Source organism: Xyrauchen texanus, chromosome 25 (genome assembly GCF_025860055.1).
Source record: "Xyrauchen texanus isolate HMW12.3.18 chromosome 25, RBS_HiC_50CHRs, whole genome shotgun sequence".
Lineage (NCBI taxonomy): Eukaryota > Metazoa > Chordata > Actinopteri > Cypriniformes > Catostomidae > Xyrauchen > Xyrauchen texanus.
In genome coordinates, this window is record NC_068300.1 from 5871209 (window position 1) to 5889584 (window position 18376).

The 18376-nt window shown below is 40.4% G+C and overlaps 1 protein-coding gene across 1 annotated transcript in view; it reads right to left on the minus strand.

The window, feature by feature from the left end:
* LOC127618950 (uncharacterized) overlaps positions 1–18376 on the minus strand; it is a 435826-nt gene that overhangs the window by 198550 nt on the left and 218900 nt on the right. The window contains 1 exon segment of the mRNA XM_052091655.1: positions 9238–9953. Coding sequence (XP_051947615.1) covers positions 9238–9953 — 716 coding nt within the window.

An 18376-nucleotide genomic window follows, 5' to 3' on the forward strand; every position in this document is an offset into this window, starting at 1 on the left:
TTTAACGTTAGAGTTTGTAAAATACAGACTGATGTCTATGTAAGAGGTAATAATAATCCTTTCCATTATAATTCGACACGTTTTATTCATATCAGATACACATTGTGTAAGTAACTTTAACGTTTACTCTATTCTTCTCCCATTTCACCAGCCACATACTTTTAAGAATTTCGGGAGTGGATGAATTCACGTGTTGTAAATCCAACAGATCCGATTCTCTGAACTGCGTCTGTGGCACAAACTAACATGGCGGCGCCCATCGCGCATACAGCTGAACTAACGCGATCGTTATAAAGGTGTTTAAACAACAATACACTTCATTGCGCGCCTTGACACCAGTTCAAAACTGAGTCCCAAAAGTCCGCGTAAGAAGCATAACTGCACGTTCACACCGCCGCCGACTTGAGCCGGCAAACTGAAATATGTGCCACCAGAAACTGAATTTGAACCATTTATATTTGAATTTGAATGGCTAAACTTGAATAATTGCATTGAAAAACTGAATTTGAATCACATCATTTGAAATTGTATTGTTTAATTAAAATTGAATTTATTCAAAAACTGAATCTGAATTGTATCATTTGAAATTGAATTTATTCGTTTGGAACAGAAGTCCAATAAAATTTGATCCTCACTGAAAATTAAACTCTCTATATGGCTTCACATTCACTTCTCACAATTCAGATTCAGTTCTCAAATTCAATTTCAAGTTACTGAGACAGACATCCGGGTAGTTGGAGGATGAAGGAAGAGCAATCGAGCGCAGATCGATAGATAGCGTTCATTGGCGCACAGGACTCCTCTTGGGCCAATCAGCACCAATGTTTTGGAGCACAGTACGTTACCCGGCATGAAACTATGGAATTACGATTGTGTCAATAATAATGAATGTAACTTTATAAAACTGAACGTAATTTTCTGAAAAAGTTACGTTCAGTTTTATAAACTATCAAAAATATTCCATTACAAAAGAAGAAAAACACAATTAAAATGAAAAAAAAAAATGAACTCAGTCGCACGAATTTAACAGGCTCTTCAAATATGCTTCATTTTTTGTTAATGTTTTTTCAAAGATTCGTTTTCGCAAATCGTGGATTCTGAATACATTGCCACAGATTTCGCTTACACTTCGCAGTTTTTCGTTTGCTGTTTTGAGACAAACCTCTCGTGGGGGTGGGCTTAACAGTGATCTACTCTGATTGGATAGTGAGCTTTTGATGGACAGGTGCTCTCTGACCCGGATGTACAGACGTCACTCAGTGGCGCGCATATTGGAAAGCTCTCGCGGTGATTTGTAGTTATGCAATACGTCGTGCTTTGTTGTATTACTTACTAACAATATGTAAATAATATTTGACCTATAATTATATAATTTAATATTATATGAGACCTTCGATCGTCTAATAATCGTCTTCGATCAGTCTGTAAAGATGAGCTCTCAGGAGAGACACGGAGCGGCATCATCTTCCTCCTCCTTTTGTCCTTCAAGGCAGCTTGAAGTAAGTTCGTGTTACTGAAGTAACCAATAACATCGATAAAAGTTTTATTCATGTAACGTTACAGTGTGCAACAGTTCTGGCTTTATTTTGCAAATTTATTGTTGTATTGTAAATGCATGCTAAATAAAATGTTGCTGTTTTGTCATTGTGATGACTGCAAAACTGAAACCTGGCCATATCTTGGTCCACTGTTTGACTCTGCCCCGACTGCTGAACGGACTGCTGCTGACCCTGCCTTGTGCTGGTATTCCCGAGCGACTGGTTAAGAATTTCAAGGTTGTTATGTACCGATGCAGCATCTGCACCAAGATTTCTGCCTTGCTGTAGAATAAAGACCAGTTTGATATCTGCACTGTCTACATTGACACGTCCTTGAATATAATAACTGTGCAAAAGTGCAAACAATCAAACTACATAACATCATGACATGACATCAGTGCATTGCAAACTTGTGAATGACAATAAAAAAATAAAATAAAAATATGATATTTTATATGTGTTTATCAAAACATTGTGAATAAATATAATAAAATATATGCAATATTCCACCACTGTGTTGAAATTTAGAGTGTTTTCTGTAAAATTAGACAATTTCTATCCATTTACTCCAATGTATGTGGGCAGGACGCTCTTTTAAATTCAGATATGCCTAATTCTCTAAAAAATTCTAAATATCCTGCAGAGCTGAAGTGTTTAAACAATAAATTTGCAAAATAAAGCCAGAAATGTTGCACACTGTAACGTTACATGAATAAAACTTTTATCGATGTTATTGGTTACTTCAGTAACACGAACTTACTTCAAGCTGCCTTGAAGGACAAGAGGAGGAGGAGTGGAGCATTTGTTTAATAAGCAAGGTCTTTTATTCAGATATTCAGAATTTCTTTCTGAATACCAAATACCAGTAACCCCAAAAGAATTTGCTACAGTAATGGGTGCTATTCCCTCTGGTTTATGTATGCTTTTTAAAAACTGTAATTACTTCACCCCAGTATCTACTGCATCCTTTCCTAAACCTTGTGATACTTCTGTTGGTCAAATCTGTTTTTCAGAGTCGAAAGCTAAAAACTATAAGATCTTTATTTCTTAAGGATTTGATTTCTGTTCCACCTGTTATTTCCTTTTGGAACAATTTGTTTGGTAACCTTGATTGGAAAAAAATATGGTCTTGACAGCAGAAATTCATTCTCACAAATAAAGTGAAAGAAATTTCCTTTAAGTTGATACACAGGTTCTATCCCGTTAAGAAATTTATACAAAGATTTAAATCTGACATTGAGCTAACATGCTCTTTTTGTGCGAATTCTGATGAAACAGTGGTTCATTTATTTTGGTCGTGTCATTACACTCAGAAGCTTTGGAATGATATTGATGTTTTTATCAAGTGTAAGATTTTGCCAGGCTTCTCAATACATATGAGAAACATTATATTTGGGTATTTTGATTCAGACCCCACAAACGAAAATGTCTGTTTTGTTATTAATTTAATTATTTTCTTAAGCAAATTCTATATTCACAAATGCAAATTTATAAACTGTAAACCTATCTTCTCTGTCTTCTTAAACGAAATAGAAAATTATCTAAATTTGATTTCAGTATCTACTAATAAGAAAGCCATAAGGACTGTTAGAATCTGCACTGCATTTGATCTCTTCATGTGAACATTTTTGTGTGATGTAATGCCCTACCTCTTCTTTTAGTGTTATATACTTTATTATTATTATCTTTTTTTATTATTATTTTTTTTTTTCTATTTATTTTTGTCTTCTTTATTGTTTTGGTTGATATTATGTGATGTACGTATGCTTTCTCTTTTGTATTTTCCTGTTCTTTGCATTAAAAAAAAATTATTAAAATTTAAAAAAATAAATAAATAAATAAAAAACAAGAGGAGGAGGAAGATGATGCCGCTGTCTCTCCTGAGAGCTCATCTTTACAGACTGATCGAAGACGATTATTAGACGATCGAAGGTCTCATATAATATTAAATTATATAATTATAGGTCAAATATTATTTACATATTGTTAGTAAGTAATACAACAAAGCACGACGTATTGCATAACTACAAATCACCGCAGAGCTTTCCAATATGCGCGCCACTGAGTGACGTCTGTACATCCGGGTCAGAGAGCACCTGTCCATCAAAAGCTCACTATCCAATCAGAGTAGATCACTGTTAAGCCCACCCCCACGAGAGGTTTGTCTCAAAACAGCAAACGAAAAACTGCGAAGTGTAAGCGAAATCTGTGGCAATGTATTCAGAATCCACGATTTGCGAAAACGAATCTTTGAAAAACATTAACAAAAAATGAAGCATATTTGAAGAGCCTGTTAAATTCGTGCGACTGAGTTCATTTTTTTTTTTTCATTTTAATTGTGTTTTTCTTCTTTTGTAATGGAATATTTTTGATAGTTTATAAAACTGAATGTAACTTTTTCAGAAAGTTACATTCATTATTATTGACACAATCGTAATTCCATAGTTTCATGGCGGGTAACGTACTGTGCTCCAAAACATTGGTGCTGATTGGCCCAAGAGGAGTCCTGTGCGCCAATGAACGCTATCTATCGATCTGCGCTCGATTGCTCTTCCTTCATCCTCCAACTACCCGGATGTCTGTCTCAGTAACTTGAAATTGAATTTGAGAACTGAATCTTAATTGTGAGAAGTGAATGTGAAGCCATATAGAGAGTTTAATTTTCAGTGAGGATCAAATTTTATTGGACTTCAGTTCCAAACGAATAAATTCAATTTCAAATGATACAATTCAGATTCAGTTTTTGAATAAATTCAATTTTAATTAAACAATACAATTTCAAATGATGTGATTCAAATTCAGTTTTTCAATGCAATTATTCAAGTTTAGCCATTCAAATTCAAATATAAATGGTTCAAATTCAGTTTCTGGTGGCACATATTTCAGGCCATAGCTCTGGCCCTGTCGAGGACGCTTGTCTAAGAGTACGGGGAGGCTTGTTGACGCTTTGGCCGCTCTGGCGTAGCAGCATTATGTTCGAGAGAAGAGAAGTGTCACAACATGAAATGTAAACAGAAAAACAAGCAATACATTGACACTAGAAACCTTTTATAATGACAGCATTTTTATATTGCCTATTCCGCATCTCAACGCACGCATAAAGCTTGCCACAAAGAACCGGCCAAAGTAAGGATTATGCATTAAACATTTAAATTGTTAATTAATAAACTAGTGTTTTCTGTCAGTTTTCGGTTCATTTATGAGACGTGACTCCGTGTCATAATTATATTGTCTACTATATTTGCTTCTTATTTATTAATCCGGTCAATTTGTTGATGAAAACATTGATTAAAATGAAGATACAATTTATACAAAACGAAATTCACTTAAAACAAAACAACAAGTGGTCAGAATTATGTCTGACCCATTCCAAATGTCTTCCGATATATGGTGACTCAAGCACTGATGGAACAAAGAGCATTTCGACATTTGCAGTAAAAACTTGAAATATAAATTCTCAGAAAATGCATTTAATACCAATATATTGAAACGTCTGTTTATATACTCCATTAATAAAGGAGTCCAGACATTGGAAAAATATCAGTCCACATGCGTTTTATATTTAATATTTAGGTACTTTTAGGTAGCAAAATATTTTTTAGTAATTCTGTCAATTACACTAAGGTTAGATTTCAGTGAAGGTAAATTGGAGCGGCCACACTGAGCGTAATGCCCACAGACGTGAAGTGAACGAGACAGAGGCTGACCGGGACTGTCTGAAATGGTTAACTCTGTGGCGATGCATGTGCAAAACAGATTTAACTAATCATAAAGTCAATCAGGATACATAACACAGCCTACTATAGGCCCACACTTCAGTTAAATTTTACATTAATTTATCTGTTTATCTCATTATAATTGAGTTGTGATGCTGTGAATAAGGTGTGTTGTCTGATGTCACTAATGTAACTGTAATAAGGTTTTGATAATTTCAGCACCAGGGGCCGGTTGCACCAGCTATACGGAAATTACGACTTAGCCTAGTTGTGACGTAAATGGGCACTTAGTCACAATTTATGCACTACTAAATATTTGAGTATTGCACATTAAACTCGGGTAGGACATAACTCTACAAACAAACTAAATATGTATAAATGATTAACGATTGGAATAAAAAAGCAGACTGATATTTTATGGCATCAATGAGCTCATGTTTTACGTGACATCAGTCCTTTCGACATACAGTATGATGTTGATATTTACACTCGTTTACATTTGAGAGAGAGAAAAATAAAACAAACTTTTATGAGTGAAGCAGATCTAATGGTGCAGTTTTCAGGGTGTGTCGCACTTAGGTAAAGTTGGTTTTATATTCGCACATTCGCGTTAAAGAACTTTTTCAATTAAATAGTCAATAAAGCTTTTTTTTTTTTTCAGATTCGAAGCAGCTACATGATATTGACAACAAAGGTTGTGAACTACAACATTTTTTACAATCGATCAAAATGGGCAAGTATATTTTTAAGCATGTACTTTAGAGATGAATATTCAATGTGTGTCGGAACCAAGATAGGGACCGTCTAAAAAGTTCATATTGTTCATATTGTCTCCTCTGATGGCGAGCCAACTGAACTAGTCTGTAACTTGTGAATTGAATCAATTGTGCCATTAAGTGGTAAGACAATTTTATTAATTCAAAAGAGTCGATTACCTGAAATGATTCATTCAAAAGAGTCAATCAATGGCGACCCACCATAGAAAAACCATAACCTGTTTTTAATATATCCTGGGTCACATTTCCTTTTCTGTTTCATAGTTTTGTTCATGGTTTTCAAGTACAAGGACATGTATCAAGTGACATGATTTTTGTTGTTGACGTCAACAAAAGCGACAAGACGTTTTCTCTCCCCCCTTTTAAAAATGTATGAGCATATTTACTTATATGAGCCCTTTATTATCCCATTTGTTTCCTAATTTCTAACATAATTCAAACAGAACATACATATTACACAGGAGGAAAGGCCCCTTGTTGCCATGGTTAGGTCAGTGTAGCTAGTCTTAAATAATAGTAATAATAAAAACAAATGATGTTATTTATGAAAAACTAAATATACTAGATGAAACACATCTTGAAACTGTTGTGGAAAATTTATATTTTACTTTCTTTAAGACATTATGTGGATTTTCTTTCGATTCAATCATGTTTCTCTATAGTATTTTATTTCTTTTTCACCTGGCAGAAATAGAGACACACACAGTAAAACAGATGGCCAAGGAGAAGGCCTTTTGAACTCCCCAATATGAGTGCGGGAAAGACTCTTTGTGGAGTTTCATGGGTGTGAAACTCAGTGGAGCTCAACAAAGGACCACTGTCTTCAGGACGAGATAGTGTTTATATGGCCTTTTATGACCTCACAGATGTAAGCATCTTAAAACCCGGGGGGGTTAGAAGAGCCATTGGTATTTCTAAGACCAGTTAAAATCCGGTTTTAGTGGGATCAGTGGAAAATTACGGAAGAAGGGAACTTGAGGATGGGGGTATAAATAGGCCATGTGTTTTCTGTGTGAGTTAGGTTCTTGTTCCTATTGCGAGGTAGCTGTCGCAGTATTTTTGTGAACAAACCTCTTTTAAAAGAATAAACTATCTTTTAAAATATAATTTGGATCTTGATGTCTCTTATCTTGTTATGCATATTTGTTTAATTATTGTTTTTTGCCACAACAAAACTTTATTTAAAAATGCCACTGTTGATATAAAATGAGGTCTAATAGATTCTACCTTTAGTTTATTTCACATGAAACTATAAAATTGTGTCAAAATATAACAGTTACTTTTACTCATGAAAAATCGATGTATATTTATAATGATGTATATTGAATTTTTCTCCTCAGTGCTGTTTGGCATGTCAGGGGTGCCTTCTGTTTGAGAGATTTGACTTGACTTCCTCCGTAACGCTTTAAACTAGAAAAGTCTCTGTTAGATAATTTTGTCATCCAATGTATTTAATTTATTTGTTGATCTGCAATCCCCGTCTCGATACGGCTCAGCTCAGGGAAGAAAGAAATGACACAGAGAACCAATGCTATCAAATCCTTCTTCAACGTTTATTGCTTCAGCATTCTGTTATATGGTCCAGAAAAACCACATTCCACTGGACCCCCACCAATGAAATAGTTCTTTACCTTATATGGGGGTGACATACATGTTTGAGCTACGTGTGAAACGTGAGAGTAGAGAGAAAAAACACATTCCTAAAGAACACATCCTTTGAACAAGGAGAAGCTTTGCTTTGTGATGACACAGCAAGCTACATCACCCAGAGAAGTTGTTGAGAAGCATTAATTATTCCACAGTCTCACTAGAATTTAAATTGGTCACATCAGTTTTGAGGTCTGCGCTCCGAGATATCGAAGGAAGCCCGGTTGTTGCACGCGCCAGAGAGAAGAGCAGATCATGATCGCGAGCTCGTAACACTCGTGCGAAAGTGCAGATGAGAAGCCTTTAGCTGATTGCGAGATTATCATTAAATCTACAGACCTGAATAGGGTATCACTTGGGCGACTGCCGAAATATCTTCAATGGGAGAACCATGGCATTGTTCTTTCCCTGCTGTCAGTCGAGGAGGAAAGGAGATGCGCATGCGCAGTTGAGATTCTCCGTCCGGTTGCATTTTTTTCTCAATCCCATAGATAAGCAAATGTACATAATATGAAAACCATCAATTTTCATACAATGGTATACCATGAAACCGGTATACCACTGCAACACTACTTGATACACAATATAACACACTATTATAATCCATCTCTGCCCAGACGTAAACCTTTTACTTGTGTCGCGTGAGGATAATGGTAGAATGTGTGCTTCTTCTATCGTTTGACTTTGACTCGGTTAAGCTCGGGTGATGACGGTAGGACTTTTCCTTGCTCTGTCAGTGGGCGGTACAGTGGCTGATTCTCTGAGGGTTGGCGGACATATCGGCGAAGTTGACTCGGTTGAAGGAAGAGAAATCATCTTAATATCTGCAGGAAAAAGGGTGAGACACGGATTGCTCAGCGGCCTCCTTCGGATCCGTCATGAGTACCGTTGGTACTCATTGTATTATTTATCTTATCATTAAAATGGGGGAAGAGGTTTTGCAGATGCAGGACACCATACTGGGACCGTATAAGAGCTGTTGGTGTGCAAGAATAGCTGCCAATAGAGCTGAACAATTAATCTTTCAAAGATCACAATCTCGATTAGATATTAAGCAATTTCGGATTCGGGTCGGGGCATAAAATCTCGGGTACGGGTCAGGTTTAATTTTAAGACCCCTGCAGACCTCTACTACTTAGGCAAATCTTTCCATGTGTATGTAGATTACTTAATTGGCTGAAATTCTTCCCACATGAAGAGCAGTGGTATGGTTTCTCTCCAGTATGGATCCTCTCATAAATATTTTGGTTTTGTGGCTGAGTGAAAGTCTTTTCAAAGTGTGAGACAAACTTTTTTTGGTTTCCTTCCCCTTGTCCCCTCCCTCATCCAGGTAGATAGGGATGACCTGCCAGCAGATGGGGGGGGGGGTTCATGTATTTTCAGGGTTTGTGGCGCGGTGGTCACTTAGTGGGCTAAAGCACAGAAATAGTAAGCAGAAGGTTGATGGCTTGATTACCACAGCCACCACCACTGTGTGCACTGTAAGTCACTTTGGATAAAAGCGTCTGCCAAGTACATCAATGTTTTTACAGTGTGAGCACTTATAAGGTTTCTCTCCATTGTGAATTCTCTCGTGTATTTTCAGGTGTTGTGATTGAGTGAAACTCTTTCCACAGTGTGAGCACTTGTAAGGTTTCTCTCCAGTGTGAAGTCTCTCATGTCTTTTCAGGTCGCGTAATCGAGTCAAACTCTTTCCACAGTGTGAACACTTGTAAGGATTTTCTCCAGTGTGAATTATCTTGTGAAATTTCAGGTCATGTGATCGAGTGAAACTCTTTCCACAATGTGAGCACTTGTAAGGATTTTCTCCAGTGTGAATTATCTTGTGAAATTTCAGGTCATGTGATCGAGTGAAACTCTTTCCACAATGTGAGCACTTGTACGGTTTTTCTCCAGTGTGAATTCTCTCGTGTGTTTTCAGGACATGTGATCGAGTGAAACTCTTTCCACAGTGTGAGCACTTGTAAGGTTTTTCTCCAGTGTGAAGTCTCTCGTGTATTTTCAGGACATGTGATCGAGTGAAACTCTTTCCACAGTGTGAGCACTTGTAAGGTTTTTCTCCAGTGTGAATTATCTTGTGAAATTTCAGGTCATGTGATCGAGTGAAACTCTTTCCACAGTGTGAGCACTTGTAAGGATTTTCTCCAGTGTGAATTATCTTGTGAAATTTCAGGTCATGTGATCGAGTGAAACTCTTTCCACAGTGTGAACACTTGTAAGGTTTTTCTCCAGTGTGAATTCTCTCGTGTATTTTCAGGTCATGTGATCGAGTGAAACTCTTTCCACAGTGTGAGCAGGTGAAAGTATTTTTGGCAGTTCTTTGAGACTTTTTTGATGGGCAATTCTTTGTAGTCTTTGAACAACTCAAATAATTTTCTCCAGTTTTGAAAATATGAACTTTCTGAAATTTCTCATCCACTTCATTCAGCTCTTGAATATCCTCGTTCACCTTCATCAGGTCTAAAACACAATAAGAGGGACAAATGTTTAAAAAAGACATTAAATTGAACACTAATTTAATAGCAAAAAGCACATTTTGATAATATTTTTGATATATTACACCAATTTAATTTAATACAGTAACTGCATTTCATGATTATGGTTTAGATTGAATTAGCCTCAGTCACAGAAAGACAACATGAAGTTGAACACAAATGAATGATTCTTATGAGCCAGCTCTGTTGAAACTACAGCGCAAAACACACAGTGCTTCCAGTATAGTCTGATGAATAAATTATTTTTCTCAGTGCACGCTTGTTTTGAGTTGATCCACGGTGAGTACAGATGCCACAACTTCAAAGGTGCAAGTTGATACAACTTGAATGAAATTATTTTTATTGCCACCAAAATGTCATAAAAATGTTTTATTTCATGAATCAAACTACATATTTATTATAAAACAAAAATGTTGTATCTTTTTAGAAATGAATACGTCTTCTCTGCGTACACAATAGATGTAGTACGTTGCTCTGAGCCACTAATCCAGAGTCAGCTTTTCTCATCCTATTCTCCTACTTACGGGGAGGTGTCTCACAGAGCAGGTCAGCTGCATAAGTCAATGAACTGAGCGAGTATTTCACCCTGTGTATCATGTTGTGGACAGTGGAAGACTAGTCTTATAATCCCTCTGCCTAAATGCGTTTACTGATTTTTTGCACATTTGTACTCCTGATTTCTTGCAACACAGGAACTGTAGAGGTGTACAAAAGCAACATGTTATTTTATTTTTTTTAAATGTAACTCCGATATACTGGTCTAAAATAAAAAATATTGCGTTACTTGAAAAAGTAATCTGATTACGTGACACGTGTTACTTTTAGCGCATTACCTCCTACACTGGCTGCAAAAACCAAAACCTGTCAAGACTCGAAACCTTTGATTTCTTGAAATGTGCCGATGGACTAGCCCATATTTTCTATTTTCAAACAGGATTATCAAATGTGAATAAATGGATGTTATTGTATCGTATGTTATATTCTCCTGGCAATAAAAATGAAAGAAAACGTGAACAGAATTATTCTTCATGAAAGCAGCAAATTAAATATTGTAAAATATTTTTAATAAGAATTGCAATTTTCTATTCCATGAATTAGACGAAGTATAATTTGTATAATATTTGTCTCAATACATGCGTTTGAGTTTTACATGACATGCAAATCAAAACTGTAGATTACATGCTTTGTTATTAGTTATCTGTCTAGTATTTTATTAGTAGTTAATATTTGCTATTAACCTATGTTGCCCCAAAGCTGAATAACATTGATTATTTTTCCCCCAGCTATAAAGGGCACCTGCACACAGTGTGGCCAATCATTTACATTTATGCATTTGGCAGATGCTTTTATCCAAAGCGACTTAGTGCACTTAATACAGGGACAATCCCCCCAGAGCAACCTGGAGTTAAGTGCCTTGCTCAAGGACACAATGGTGGTGACTGTGGGGATTGAACCAGAAACCTTCTAATTAACAGTTATATGCTTTAAAAAAGTATTCCAAGTCTTTGCCATGACGCTCAAAATTGAGCTCAGGTGCATCCTATTTCCACTGATCATCCTTGAGATGTTTCTACAACTTGATTGGAGTCCACCTGTGGTAAATTCAGTTGATTGGACATGATTTGGAAAGGCACACACCTGTCTATATAAGGTCCCACAGTTAACAGTGCATGTCAGAGCACAAACTGAGCCATTGAGTCAAAGGAATTGTCTGATGACCTCCGAGACAGGATTGTGGAAATGGAAGAAGTTTGGAACCACCAGGACTCTGCCTAGAGCTGGCTGTCCGGCCAAACTGAGCGATCGGGGGAGAAGGGCCTTAGTCAGGGAGGTGACCAAGAACCCGATGGTCACTCTGACAGAGCTCCAGCATTTCTATGTGGAGAGAGGAGAAACTTCCAGAAGAACAACCATCTCTGAAGCACTCCGCCAATGAGGCCTGTATGGTAGAGTGGCCAGACAGAAGCCAATGACAGCCTGTCTGAAATTTGCCAAAAGGCACCTGAAGGACTCAGACCACGAGAAACAAAATTCTCTGGTCTGATGAAACAAAGATTGAACTCTTTGGCCTGAATGGCAAGACTGGGGCGAAGGGTGGTTGTCCTGTTGGACGATGAACCTAAGCACACAGCCAAGATAACAAAGGAGTGGTTACGGGACAACTCTGCGAATGTCCTTGAGTGGCCCAGCTAGAGCCCAGACTTGAACCCGATTGATCTCTGGAGAGATCTGAAAATGGCTGTGCACAGACGCTCCCCATCCAACCTCATGGAGCTTGAAAGGTCCTGCAAAGAAGAATGGGAGAAACTGCCCAAAAATAAGTGTGCCAAGCTTGTAGCATCATACACAAAAAGACTTGAGGCTGTAATTGCTGCCAAAGGTGCTTCAACAAAGTATTGAGCAAAGGCTGTGAATACTTATGTACATGGGATATTTTAAGTTTTTTTATTATTAATACATTTGCAAAGATTTAAAACAAACTTATTTTACGTTGTCATTATGGGGTATTGTTTGTAGTATTTTGAGGAAAACTATGAATTTAATCCATTTTGGAATAAGGCTATAACAGAACAAAATGTGGAAAAAGTGAAGCGCTGTCAATACTTTCCGGATGCACTGTAAACAAATATAGTGAAAAGTACTTAAATATTTATATTTATAAGTTTCTCACCCAAATTATTGAATTGCTTTATAAGAGATTAAATTAACCAATGGAGTCATATGGATTACTTTTACAATGATTTTCTGTGCTTTTTTTTTCTTTTTGGCACTTTTCCACTGCACGTTACGGTTTGACTCTACGCTCTCTCGGTTTACTTTTCTTAAGCTTGCTTTTCCACTGCAGTTAATTGCCCAGGGGTCTCTATTATAAATCCACATACAGGTGAAACTCGAAAAATTAGAATATTGTGCAAAAGTTCATTAATTTCAGTAATTCAACTTAAAAGGTGAAACTAATATATTATATAGACTCATTACAAGCAAAGTAAGATATTTCAAGCCTTTATTTGATATAATTTTGATGATTATGGCTTACAGCTTATGAAAACCCCAAATTCAGAATCTCAGAAAATTAGAATATTACATGAAATCAATAAAAAAAGGATTTTAAATACAGAAATGTCGGCCCTCTGAAAGGTATAATCATGCATATGTACTCAGTACTTGGTTTGGGCCCCTTTTGCATTAATTACTGCCTCAATGCGGCGTGGCATGGATGCTATCAGCCTGTGGCACTGCTGAGGTGTTATGGAAGACCAAGATGCTTCAATAGCGGCCTTCAGCTCTTCTGCATTGTTTGGTCTCATGTCTCTCATCTTTCTCTTGGCAATGCCCCATAGATTCTCTATGGGGTTCAGGTCAGGCGAGGTTGCTGGCCAATCAAGCACAGTAATACCATGGTCATTGAACCAGGTTTTGGTACTTTTGGCAGTGTGGGCAGGTGCCAAGTCCTGCTTGAAAATGAAGTCAGCATCTCCATAAAGCTTGTCTGCTGAAGGAAGCATGAAGTGCTCTAAAATGTCCCGGTAGACGGCTGCGTTGACTCTGGACTTAATAAAGCACAGTGGACCAACACCAGCCGATGACATGGCTCCCCAAACCAACACAGACTGTGGAAACTTCACACTGGACTTCAAGCATCTTGGATTGTGTGCCTCTCCATTCTTCCTCCAGACTCTGGGACCTTGGTTTCCAAATGAGATGCAAAATTTGCTCTCCTCAGAAAAGAGGACTTTGGACCACTGAGCAACAGGCCAGTTCTTTTTTTCTTTAGCCCAGGTAAGATGTTTGACATTTGAAGCCCATGTCCAGGACCCGTCTGTGTGTGGTGGCTCTTGATGCAGTAACTCCAGCCTCATTCCACTCCTTGTGAAGCTCCCCCACACATTTGAATGGCCTTTTCCTGACAATTCTCTCCAGGCTACGGTCATCCCTGCTGCTTGTGCACCTTTTTCTTCCACACTTTTCCCTTCCACTTAACTTTCTATTAATGTGCTTTGATACAGCACTTTGAGAACATCCAACTTCTTTTGCAATTACCTTTTGAGGCTTTCCCTCCTTGTGGAGGGTGTCAATGATGGTTTTCTGCACAACTGTCAGGTCAGCAGTCTTCCCCATGATTGTGAATTCAACTGAACCAGACTGAGAGACCATTTAAAGGCTCAGGAACCCTTTGCAGGTGTTTTGGATTAATTAGCTGATTAGAGTGTGACACTTTGAGCCTACAATACTGAACCTTTTCACAATATTCTAATTTTCTGAGATTCTGAATCTGGGGTTTTCATAAGCTGTAAGCCATAATCATCAAAATTATATCAAATAAAGGCTTGAAATATCTTACTTTGCTTGTAATGAGTCTATATAATATATTAGTTTCACCTTTTAAGTTGAATTACTGAAATTAATGAACTTTTGCACGATATTCTAATTTTTCGAGTTTCACCTGTAAATGTCAGCCTTATGTGAAATATTTGTTCGGCCACATGCGTGTTGTACAACAGCAGCGCGAGCAAGTGACTGATGGGACAAGCTCAGGGAATCAGTGCGTTTATTTGAAGGACTACAGAAAACAGCATCTGATTCACAAAACGCTTCCAAACACAAAGATAAGGTGCAGTTTACCCTGGCTGTGTACAAAGCTGATGGTTTAAATTCATATAAGCAACAGAATTCGTGCAAAAGTATAAAGCACTTGTGCACGAGGTGGTTCTAAAATGAAGCATAACCAAACAAATTCCAAAATATAACACAGGAATTTGATCTACCATACTTATATCCTTCAAGAAAAGTGACTTTAATCAGTTGATTGGCATCATTTAAATGACTGACTGAAGACCACAGATGTAAACAAGCAGACAGAAGCCATACAAGTTCACACAATCTACAAATTGGACAGGATGCCCCACTAGTCGTCCAAAAACAAACTAGTAAGTTTAATATTGTTTTAGCTGTTATGATTTTAAAGTCATGAAAAAGCAGTCTATTTACTGCTTCTTCATAAAATATACTTTTGCATTATGATGTTAAAATAAACTTTCAGAAACTCATCAGAAGGGCAACTTTTCATTTTTTATTCCAATTCCTCTTCTGATTAGTTTTATTTGTTAATTAAAATGACAGCTGACTCATTTCAATGCATTGTCTCAATAATCTACCCATTTTACCCAAACCTCAGAGGAAAAAAATTAGGGACACCTCAGTTCTCTTACGAGAGGTTCTCTCGTATTGCGTAAGCTAGCTTACGCTACGGGAAAGATTCATCTTTTCTGAGATATTGAAGCCAAAAAATTATCCTTAATTTTTGTATCCATTGTCAACGCAGTGCGGCAGCTGCAGACCTTGAGCGAGCTAGCTAGCGAGCTCATAGGTTGCTCTGCGGCAACTGCTGCAGCCTATAGACGAGCTTGGGCGAACTCGCATCCAATGAGAGGCGTCCGCGCGCTCACTGCATCAAAGCCCGCCAAAATGGGCGTGACTAGAGTGCATATAAGCATAGTTCGTAGGCTGGAACCCTGATTTTCATCTCTTCAGCGAAGCTCTCCGCATCGCTGACCTGGAAGCTGCGTCGCCGTTTGAGGGGCATCTAGCAAGCGTGGACAGCGCTAGAAGAAGCCGGCCGTCTCAGCCACCTTCAGCCATCCTGCGAAGCTACGCCATCCGACGACGTATCCTTTTATTAAGCAAGCTAGTTCTCACGAACTATTCACAAAAGAGTACGAGCGTCTTTTTCAAGATGCCTCGCTCCACTTGCGCCTCATGTCGCGCCCTTCTCAGCACAGGAGACCGCCACATCATCTGCGCTCTCTGCCTGGGACTGGGGCACGCAGAGCTCGCCCTCACTGAGGGCGGATGCGATTTCTGCGAGGAGCTACCGATGTCGACCCTGCGGGCTCGACTCGAAGCGGTCAAAGCAGAAACCGCCGCGCCGCCTTACCCTCAGCCGCGCAGGAAGAAGCGCCGCTCACAAAGGCTGCCAGAAACTGTGGTTGAAGCGACTGCCTCGCCGGAGCCTCTCCCTCGAGCATCGCTTTCACCCTCCCCGCCCCCCCGGGACGCGCAGTTGCCGCCGAGCGGCTGCACTGCTGCCATCTCGGATGACGAGCGGAGGATAAGGGCCGCTGTTCCATCATGGCTTCGGACAGCGAGGAGTGGACAGGCTCCCAAGCCTCCTCCTCAGCCCAGGAATCCAGCAGGACCCGCGCCGGAGTCGAAGGGGAGTTAACACGCCTCCTCACACAGGCCGTCGACCGCCTCGGGCTCGAGTGGTCACCGCCCCTGAGCAGGCACCCAACAGACTCGACGGCTGCTTTCTTCAAAGCCATCGCCGCTCTACACCCGCGGCCCGGGCCGCTCCCTTCCTGCCGGAATTACATACGGAGCTTGCAAAGTCGTGGAACGCTCCGTTTTCAGCCAGGACCCGTTCACACGTCTCCACCTCTCTCGCGTCGGTGGACGGCGCCACTGAGAGAGGCTACTCCTCCATCCCCCCGGTCGAGGACTCGGTAGCAGCACACCTTTGTCCGCCCTCCGCGAGATGGCGTTCCAAGCCTGTGCTCCCGTCTAAGGCCTGCAGAGCGACTTCCGCCTATGTTGGCCGCGCCTATTCCGCCACCGGCCAAGCCGCATCTGCTCTGCACTCAATGGCCATTTTACAGATCCTACAAGCAGACCTTCTTCGGGAGTGGGATGAGAAAGGCAGGCACCCAGAGGCTGTTACTGATCTACGAAGCGCGACAGACCTCACCCTTCGCGCTACCAAAGCTGCAGCCCAAGCTCTAGGGAAGTGCATGGCCTCGCTGACTGTGACCGAGAGACACTTATGGCTAACACTAGCCGACATGGGAGAAGCAGAGCGCTCCACGTTCCTCAACGCACCGCTCTCTCCAACCGGTCTCTTCGGCTCCGCGGTGAGTGGCATTGTTGACCGCTTCTCAGAAGTCCAGAAAGCCACCCAAGCCATGAACCCCTTCCTGCCGCGTCGCGCTAGCTCCTCTGCAGGCCGCTCACGTGATCAGCCTCCTGCACGAGCCTCTTCACAGCGCCCAGTTCAACAATCTCAGACTTCTCAGCGTCGACAGGGCGGCCGCCCTCGATCAGCGCTCAGACAGCCGCCGCAGACCGCCGCCCCAGCGGGCCTCGATCTAAGGTAACGCTGAAACCCGAGCAGCCGAAGTCTTCCTAACTGTGTTGAACAAACGACGGCTCAGTCCCGCGGCGGACCACTGTCAAAGCTTTACCCCTGTCAGTCCCTTCTCTCAGGCTACTACAGTGGTGAATTTAGCAGCCAACAAGCCGGTGACACTGCCCGCTTGCTCTGCACTCAAACGCCGTTTTCACGGCGACCCAAATAAATCTTGTAAAGAGCAAACATGTCTTATGTGTAGAAAAAGTGCCCACAACCCAGTGTTCGCCCTACACACAAGCATAACACATTCCGTGCCCCTATCAGAGCACGCTCTCATAAAGCGGTTACTGAACCGCTCGGCGTCAGAGTCAATGAAGGCGCCCACAAATGCGTCGTGTGCGCCCATTCTCTGCCCGCTCTGTCACACGACCAGCCCTATGTGTAGAAAATGTGCCCACAATCCAGTGTTCACTTCTGCACACAAGCACTGCATGTCTCGTGTCCCCACCAGAGCACGCTCACATAAAGCGGTTACTGAACCGCTCGAGCGCTAGAGTCAATAAATGCGCCCACAAATGCGTCGCGGCGCCCATTCTCTGCCCGCTCTGTTACACGGCCAGCAACCATTCCTCTGTGTGTAAGTCCCGTGCCCATGACTATGCTTGCGCATCACGTAACAGATGTGACTCTTTCCCCATTCATTCCAATCGGAAGTCACTCACAAAACAGCCTGTTCATGCTGTCTGCGAGCAATCATGCATGAACACACTAAACGCGCTCACACATTTTGTTCAGCGCTCTGTGTGCGGCAATCAGAGCTGAATTGGCCATTCACCCTCTAGCGTTACGCTTCAAAGCGTGGGAAGCTATTCCAGGGATATCCAAGTGGGTGTTAAGCACAATACAACAGGGCTATTTGCTACAGTTCGATCGCCGCCCCCGCTTCAGAGCGGCTCGAAACCACTGTGAACACGGAAGCAGCGTGCATGCTTCGTTCAGAAATAGCAAGCCTTCTGTGCAAAAGGGCCATAGAAAAGTGCCACCCTCTCTGAGCGAGTCGGGGCTTTATAGCCGTTAT